This window comes from Scomber japonicus, chromosome 19 (assembly GCF_027409825.1).
Source record: "Scomber japonicus isolate fScoJap1 chromosome 19, fScoJap1.pri, whole genome shotgun sequence".
Taxonomy (NCBI): Eukaryota; Metazoa; Chordata; class Actinopteri; order Scombriformes; family Scombridae; genus Scomber; species Scomber japonicus.
The window spans coordinates 33413697-33422346 of NC_070596.1; the positions used below are offsets into that span (position 1 = coordinate 33413697).

An 8650-nucleotide genomic window follows, 5' to 3' on the forward strand; every position below is an offset into this window, starting at 1 on the left:
GATCCTAAACTTTATTTATAAAGCTTTAAAACAACCGCAGCTGAAACACAGACCCTAACCCTGAGCTCCGGGTCAGGGTCTACAGGAGTCCGGGTCAGGGGGCTCCGGGTCAGGGTCTACAGGAGTCCGGGTCAGGGTGCTCCGGGTCAGGGGGCTCCGGGTCAGGGTCTACAGGAGTCCGGGTCAGGGTGCTCCGGGTCAGGGTCTTCAGGAGTCCGGGTCAGGGTGCTCCGGGTCAGGGTCTACAGGAGTCCGGGTCAGGGTGCTCCGGGTCAGGGTCTACAGGAGTCCGGGTCAGGGTGCTCCGGGTCAGGGTCTACAGGAGTCCGGGTCAGGGTGCTCCGGGTCAGGGTCTACAGGAGTCCGGGTCAGGGTGCTCCGGGTCAGGGTCTACAGGAGTCCGGGTCAGGGGGCTCCGGGTCAGGGTCTACAGGAGTCCGGCTTGGAGGCAGATCTGATAGAAGACACTTTGCGGCTGTTGAACCAGAACGGCCGGAGAGTCCAGTTCCACCAGAGACCCCCGATCCATCACCATGACCCTGGAACCAGAAGAGGGGGGGGGGGGGGGGTGTTAGACTAGGACTGGGGGGGGGGGGGTACCTGTGGGGGAGGGGGGGGGTACCTGTGGTAGTCCAGGACCGTGGGGCGGGGGGTACCTGTGGGGGAGGGGGGGGGTACCTGTGGTAGTCCAGGACCGTGTGTGTGGGGGGGGGGGTACCTGTGGGGGGGGGGGGGGGTACCTGTGGTAGTCCAGGACCGTGTGAGGGGGGGGGTACCTGTGGGGGGGGGGGGGGGGTACCTGTGGTAGTCCAGGACCGTGTGTGTGGGGGGGGGGGTACCTGTGGGGGGGGGGGGGGGTACCTGTGGTAGTCCAGGACCGTGTGAGGGGGGGGGTACCTGTGGTAGTCCAGGACCGTGTGTGTGGGGGGGGGGGTACCTGTGTGGGGGGGGGGGGTACCTGTTATAGTCCAGGACCGTGTGAGGGGGGGGGTACCTGTGGGGGGGGGGTACCTGTGGTAGTCCAGGACCGTGGGGATCCGGTGGGCGATGGTCAGAACCGTAGAATCCTGGAACTGGGTCCGGATGGTGGTCTGGATCAGCTGGTCCAGCTCCACGTCCACCGCCGCCGTCGCCTCATCCAGAACCAGAATCCTGGTCTTCCTCAGCAGGGCCCGGGCCAGGCACAGCAGCTGCCTCTGGCCCACACTGGGGGGGGGGGGGGGGAGGGGGGGGGGGCAGTAAATTATGTAGATACAGATATCATGTAAAGGTTTGGAGGTCTCTATGGGGGGTCGGGAGGGTGGAGGTCTCTATGGGGGTCGGGAGGGTGGAGGTCTCTATGGGGGTCGGGAGGGTGGAGGTCTCTATGGGGTCGGGAGGGTGGAGGTCTCTATGGGGTCGGGAGGGTGGAGGTCTCTATGGGGTAGGGAGGGTGGAGGTCTCTATGGGGGGTCGGGAGGGTGGAGGTCTCTATGGGGTAGGGAGGGTGGAGGTCTCTATGGGGGGTCGGGAGGGTGGAGGTCTCTATGGGGTCGGGAGGGTGGAGGTCTCTATGGGGTCGGGAGGGTGGAGGTCTCTATGGGGTCGGGAGGGTGGAGGTCTCTATGGGGTAGGGAGGGTGGAGGTCTCTATGGGGGGTCGGGAGGGTGGAGGTCTCTATGGGGTCGGGAGGGTGGAGGTCTCTATGGGGGTCGGGAGGGTGGAGGTCTCTATGGGGGTCGGGAGGGTGGAGGTCTCTATGGGGTCGGGAGGGTGGAGGTCTCTATGGGGTCGGGAGGGTGGAGGTCTCTATGGGGTAGGGAGGGTGGAGGTCTCTATGGGGGGTCGGGAGGGTGGAGGTCTCTATGGGGTAGGGAGGGTGGAGGTCTCTATGGGGGGTCGGGAGGGTGGAGGTCTCTATGGGGTCGGGAGGGTGGAGGTCTCTATGGGGTCGGGAGGGTGGAGGTCTCTATGGGGTCGGGAGGGTGGAGGTCTCTATGGGGTAGGGAGGGTGGAGGTCTCTATGGGGGGTCGGGAGGGTGGAGGTCTCTATGGGGTCGGGAGGGTGGAGGTCTCTATGGGGGTCGGGAGGGTGGAGGTCTCTATGGGGGTCGGGAGGGTGGAGGTCTCTATGGGGGTCGGGAGGGTGGAGGTCTCTATGGGGGGTCGGGAGGGTGGAGGTCTCTATGGGGGTCGGGAGGGTGGAGGTCTCTATGGGGGTCGGGAGGGTGGAGGTCTCTATGGGGTCGGGAGGGTGGAGGTCTCTATGGGGGTAGGGAGGGTGGAGGTCTCTATGGGGGTCGGGAGGGTGGAGGTCTCTATGGGGTCGGGAGGGTGGAGGTCTCTATGGGGGTCGGGAGGGTGGAGGTCTCTATGGGGGTCGGGAGGGTGGAGGTCTCTATGGGGGTCGGGAGGGTGGAGGTCTCTATGGGGGTCGGGAGGGTGGAGGTCTCTATGGGGGGTCGGGAGGGTGGAGGTCTCTATGGGGGTTCGGGAGGGTGGAGGTCTCTATGGGGGTCGGGAGGGTGGAGGTCTCTATGGGGGTCGGGAGGGTGGAGGTCTCTATGGGGGGTCGGGAGGGTGGAGGTCTCTATGGGGGTTCGGGAGGGTGGAGGTCTCTATGGGGGTCGGGAGGGTGGAGGTCTCTATGGGGGTCGGGAGGGTGGAGGTCTCTATGGGGGGTCGGGAGGGTGGAGGTCTCTATGGGGGGTCGGGAGGGTGGAGGTCTCTATGGGGTCGGGAGGGTGGAGGTCTCTATGGGGGTCGGGAGGGTGGAGGTCTCTATGGGGGTCGGGAGGGTGGAGGTCTCTATGGGGGTCGGGAGGGTGGAGGTCTCTATGGGGGTCGGGAGGGTGGAGGTCTCTATGGGGGGTCGGGAGGGTGGAGGTCTCTATGGGGGTTCGGGAGGGTGGAGGTCTCTATGGGGGTCGGGAGGGTGGAGGTCTCTATGGGGGTCGGGAGGGTGGAGGTCTCTATGGGGGGTCGGGAGGGTGGAGGTCTCTATGGGGGGTCGGGAGGGTGGAGGTCTCTATGGGGGGTCGGGAGGGTGGAGGTCTCTATGGGGTCGGGAGGGTGGAGGTCTCAGGGCTGCTGACTGAGGTCTGAGCAGGTAGAAGCTGATAGTTCACTAACTAGAACGGGAGCGGGTACCCCCCCCCCCCTACAGGTACCCCCCCCCCCCCCCCTACAGGTACCCCCCCCCCCCCCCCCTACAGGTACCCCCCCCCCCCCCCCTACAGGTACCCCCCCCCCCCGCGGGAGCACACTGCAGCAAGGTTAATGATCCACACAGTCACATTATGTCATTGATATGACGTAACAGATAGAAAATGATCGGTTTCTGTGCACGTGCAGACGTGCGCACTCGCGCTTCATGCCGACCTCGGCAGGATGCAGCACACTTTCCAGTGCGCGCTGTTGCTTTGCTTGCTCCTAGCCAGGGTCAGGGGTCGTCAGGGTCAGGGGTCGTCAGGGTCAGGGGTCGTCAGGGTCAGGGGTCGTCAGGGTCAGGGGTCGTCAGGGTCAGGGGTCGTCAGGGTCAGGGGTCGTCAGGGTCAGGGGACTTTCCAGTGCGCGCTGTTGCTCGCTCCAGATACCGGGAGATTTATGTCTCATTTGCGGCGTCAAGGAGCCGCTATCAATATGCGGGAGATTCACGGGACGTCCGGGAGAGTCTGCTTTTATCCTCCCTACTTCAGTAGCTTATGAAGGGAGGAGCAGGTTGTGTTATGAAGGGAGGAGCAGGTTGTGTTATGAAGGGAGGAGCAGGTTGTGTTATGAAGGGAGGAGCAGGTTGTGTTATGAAGGGAGGAGCAGGTTGTGTTATGAAGGGAGGAGCAGGTTGTGTTATGAAGGGAGGAGCAGGTTGTGTTATGAAGGGAGGAGCAGGTTGTGTTATGAAGGGAGGAGCAGGTTGTGTTATGAAGGGAGGAGCAGGTTGTGTTATGAAGGGAGGAGCAGGTTGTGTTATGAAGGGAGGAGCAGGTTGTGTTATGAAGGGAGGAGCAGGTTGTGTTATGAAGGGAGGAGCAGGTTGTGTTATGAAGGGAGGAGCAGGTTGTGTTATGAAGGGAGGAGCAGGTTGTGTTATGAAGGGAGGAGCAGGTTGTGTTATGAAGGGAGGAGCAGGTTGTGTTATGAAGGGAGGAGCAGGTTGTGTTATGAAGGGAGGAGCAGGTTGTGTTATGAAGGGAGGAGCAGGAGGTGTATGAAGGGAGGAGCAGGAGGTGTATGAAGGGAGGAGCAGGTTGTGTATGATGGGAGGAGCAGGTTGTGTATGAAGGGAGGAGCAGGTTGTGTATGAAGGGAGGAGCAGGAGGTGTATGAAGGGAGGAGCAGGTTGTGTATGATGGGAGGAGCAGGTTGTGGTATGAAGGGAGGAGCAGGTTGTGTTATGAAGGGAGGAGCAGGTTGTGGTATGAAGGGAGGAGCAGGTTGTGTTATGAAGGGAGGAGCAGGTTGTGTATGAAGGGAGGAGCAGGTTGTGTTATGAAGGGAGGAGCAGGTTGTGTTATGAAGGGAGGAGCAGGTTGTGTTATGAAGGGAGGAGCAGGTTGTGGTATGAAGGGAGGAGCAGGTTGTGGTATGAAGGGAGGAGCAGGTTGTGTTATGAAGGGAGGAGCAGGTTGTGTTATGAAGGGAGGAGCAGGTTGTGTTATGAAGGGAGGAGCAGGTTGTGTTATGAAGGGAGGAGCAGGTTGTGTTATGAAGGGAGGAGCAGGTTGTGTTATGAAGCCTAACCCAAAGCCAAAAGCGAAGTGGTTAACTAGCTGCTAGCAACTTCTAATGAAACCGAGCAAGTGATCAATATATTTAACATCACGCTGCTGAATGTACAGAGGGGGTACAGAGGGGGGTACAGAGGGGGTACAGAGGGGGGTACAGAGGGGGTACAGAGGGGGTACAGAGGGGGTACAGAGGGGGTACAGAGGGGGGTACAGAGGGGGTACAGAGGGGGGTACAGAGGGGGTACAGAGGGGGTACAGAGGGGGTACAGAGGGGGGTACAGAGGGGGGTACAGAGGGGGGTACAGAGGGGGGTACAGAGGGGGGTACAGAGGGGGTACAGAGGGGGGTACAGAGGGGGGTACAGAGGGGGTACAGAGGGGGGTACAGAGGGGGTACAGGAACACTGCCCACAGGAACCACAGCACAATGTTCTCTCAAGTGAACAGAGACAATAACACAAGGGCATAGAGAATTTAAACAATTTAAAAGTAATTATGTTTTAACATTATTATTCTTGTATTATTTTATTTTTAAATAATTACCTTTTTATTTTATTTTATTTTTCCTCCCACAAAAATCATACTATTTTGAAAATGATTTGACGGCCCACTTGCAATACCTTCGCGGCCCACCAGGGGGCCGCGGCCCACAGGTTGGGAATGACTGATCTACAACATAACATCAGTATTAATAACCCTTACCAGAGCCAGGGTCGGGGTCAGGGGTCAGGGTCAGGGGTCAGGGTCAGGGGTCAGGGGTCAGGGGTCGGGGTCAGGGGTCAGGGTCGGGGTTAGGTTGCTCCAGCTGGGACCCTAACCAGAGCATGTGCTATATATTCACCTCAGCCAGGGTTAGGGTCAGGGTCAGGGGTCAGGGGTCGTCAGGGTCAGGGTTAGGGGTCCTCAGGGTCAGGGGTCAGGGTCAGGGGTTAGGGGTCCTCAGGGTCAGGGGTCAGGGGTCAGGGTCAGGGGTTAGGGGTCCTCAGGGTCAGGGGTCAGGGTCAGGGTCAGGGTCAGGTTGTGAGTCAATCATGATTATTTAAGACTTTTCTATGTGCGAATCAGTGTTATAATAATAACATTTAGTTTGTATGAACAAACTGTCGTCACGGCAACAGCCAGGTAACACTGTCGTCATGGCAACAGCCAGGTAACAGCTGACTCACCTCAGGTTCTCTCCTCCCTCGCAGCACTCGTGGTCGAGTTTCTGTGGCAGCGCCGACACGAAGGCGTCCAGGTGAGCGAGCCGCAGCGCTCGCCACAGATCCTCATCCGAACACGTGTCGAAGGGGTCCAGGTTCATCCTCAGAGACCCCGAGAACAGCACCGGGTCCTGCGGAGCAAAGGTCAGAGGTCACGCTGCCGCTCCCTGAACCTGCACCCGCAGGGACGACGACCCACCGACCCGCGGCGACTCACCTGAGGGACGATGACCCGCGGCGACTCACCTGAGGGACGATGACCCGCGGCGACTCACCTGAGGGACGATGACCCGCGGCGACTCACCTGAGGGACGATGACCCGCAGCGACTCACCTGAGGGACGATGACCCGCAGCGACTCACCTGAGGGACGCGGCGTGGCGACTCACCTGAGGGATGATGGTGATCCGAGAGCGGAGCTCGTGAAGGCCGATCTGAGCGATGTCGACTCCGTCGATGCAGATCCGGCCCTTCGCCGCCTCCAGGATCCGGAACAGTCCCAGAGCCAAGGAGGACTTCCCCGCTCCGGTCCGGCCCACGATGCCCACCTGCAGGTCCAACAGGAAGCAGCTTATTATGAACAGGAAGTTCCTCTCACCCACAGGAAGCAGCTGACTTTATAAAGGGTTAGGGTCTGCGTGAGACCAGGACCAGGACCTTCTCTTTGTCCTGGATGCTGATGGAGATTCCCTTCAAGGCCCAGTCCAGACCTTTACGGTACTGCAGTCCATAGTCCTCAAACTGGATGGTTCCGGTGGTGGGCCAGTCGGGGGGCAGCAGGCCGGCGGGAAGCGTCCAGGCCGCCTGAAGACAAAGAGGGGTACAGGAGTTCGGGTTAGACCTGCAGGGGAGAACCGCTTCAGACTGAGTAGATGTAGACCTGCACCTCTTTGGGGGTCTCGGCGTACTCCTTGACCCGCTCCACCGACACAATGTTGTTCTCCACGTCGGTCCAGGACCGCACGATCCAGCTCAGGATCCCCGTCACCTGCAAACACGGGTTTGGTTCTTTGGTTCTTTGGACCACACCTAACCCCTAACCCCCCTGACCCTGAACCCTAACCCTCCTGACCCTCCTGACCCCTGACCCCTAACCCCTAACCCCTGACCCTCCTGACCCCTGACCCCTAACCCCTAACCCCCCTGACCCTGAACCCTAACCCCTGACCCCTAACCCTCCTGACCCCTGACCCCTAACCCCTAACCCCTGACCCCTAATCCCCCTAACCCCTGACCCCTAATCCTCCTAACCCCTGACCCCTAACCCCCCTGACCCTGAACCCTAACCCCTGACCCCTGACCCCTAACCCCTGACCACTAACCCTCCTGACCCCTGACCCCTAACCCCTGACCACTAACCCTCCTGACCCCTGACCCCTAACCCCTAACCCCTGACCCTCCTGACCCCTGACCCCTAACCCTCCTGACCCCTAACCCTCCTGACCCCTGACCCTCCTGACCCCTGACCCCTAACCCTCCTAACCCCTGACCCTGACCCTGAGGAACATCTCAGTATGAAGTGTGTTGGACCTGCAGAGAGTGGGTCACTGCCAGACCCACGATGCCCGGACTCAGCTGATCTCGACTTCGCACCGCCAGGACCGCAGCAGCCAGAACCAGCAGGTTCCCCAAGAACTCCAGATTCACGGCGAGCCACCTGCAGACAGCGGGTCAGGGTCTCAGTAACCAGTACCAACCGAGACCCCAACCCTGCAGCGGGTCAGGGTCTCAGTAACCAGTAGCAACCGAGACCCCAACCCTGCAGCGGGTCAGGGTCTCAGTAACCAGTACCAACCGAGACCCCAACCCTGCAGCGGGTCAGGGTCTCAGTAACCAGTACCAACCGAGACCCCAACCCTGCAGCGGGTCAGGGTCTCAGTAACCAGTACCAACCGAGACCCCAACCCTGCAGCGGGTCAGGGTCTCAGTAACCAGTACCAACCGAGAACCCAACCCTGCAGCGGGTCAGGGTCTCAGTAACCAGTAGCAACCGAGACCCCAACCCTGCAGCGGGTCAGGGTCTCAGTAACCCTAACCCTGCAGCGGGTCAGGGTCTCAGTGACCCTAACCCTGCAGCGGGTCAGGGTCTCAGTAACCCTAACCCTGCAGCGGGTCAGGGTCTCAGTAACCAGTACCAACCGAGACCCTAACCCTCCAGCGGGTCAGGGTCTCAGTAACCAGTACCAACCGAGACCCTAACCCTGCAGCGGGTCAGGGTCTCGGTAACCAGTACCAACCGAGACCCCAACCCTGCAGCGGGTCAGGGTCTCGGTAACCAGTACCAACCGAGACCCCAACCCTGCAGCGGGTCAGGGTCTCGGTAACCAGTACCAACCGAGACCCCAACCCTGCAGCGGGTCAGGGTCTCAGGTCTGGATGTGTTCTAACCTGGTGGCGACGAAGCGGGGGAAGTAGGCCTCCTGGTTGGCGTCGATGCGCCGGTCGGCGAGCAGCGTGAAGCGGTTCTGCTCCCCGAAGGCTCGGATCACGCCGGCGCCCTGCAGCGTCTCGTTGAAGTGAGAGTAGATCGGCGAGCGGCTCACCGCCTCCAGGCGCCGCAGCTGGCACGACGACGCCACGTAGAACCCCTGCCGAGCAGAAACATCACGGCGTTAGACCCGGCCCACCGGACCCTGACCCGTCAGACCCGGCCCACCGGACCCTGACCCGTCAGACCCGGCCGAGCCCACCGGACCCTGACCCGTCAGACCCGGCCCGACGGACCCTGACCCGTCAGACACGGC

The 8650-nt window shown here is 60.9% G+C and overlaps 1 protein-coding gene across 2 annotated transcripts in view; it reads right to left on the bottom strand.

The window, feature by feature from the left end:
* Window positions 1-355: 355 nt before the first annotated feature.
* The window catches only part of LOC128380336 (multidrug resistance-associated protein 1-like), a 41498-nt gene continuing 33203 nt past the window's right edge, over window positions 356-8650 (bottom strand). For both annotated transcript variants that reach the window (XM_053340123.1, XM_053340122.1), the window contains exons 23-30: window positions 8295-8494; window positions 7437-7563; window positions 6793-6894; window positions 6564-6710; window positions 6296-6454; window positions 5872-6038; window positions 1012-1206; window positions 356-539 (exon numbers count right to left, since the gene is read on the bottom strand). In XM_053340123.1, the coding sequence (XP_053196098.1) occupies window positions 428-539; window positions 1012-1206; window positions 5872-6038; window positions 6296-6454; window positions 6564-6710; window positions 6793-6894; window positions 7437-7563; window positions 8295-8494 (1209 nt within the window). In that variant the 3' untranslated portion in view covers window positions 356-427. The remainder of the gene's footprint in view (window positions 540-1011; window positions 1207-5871; window positions 6039-6295; window positions 6455-6563; window positions 6711-6792; window positions 6895-7436; window positions 7564-8294; window positions 8495-8650) is intronic.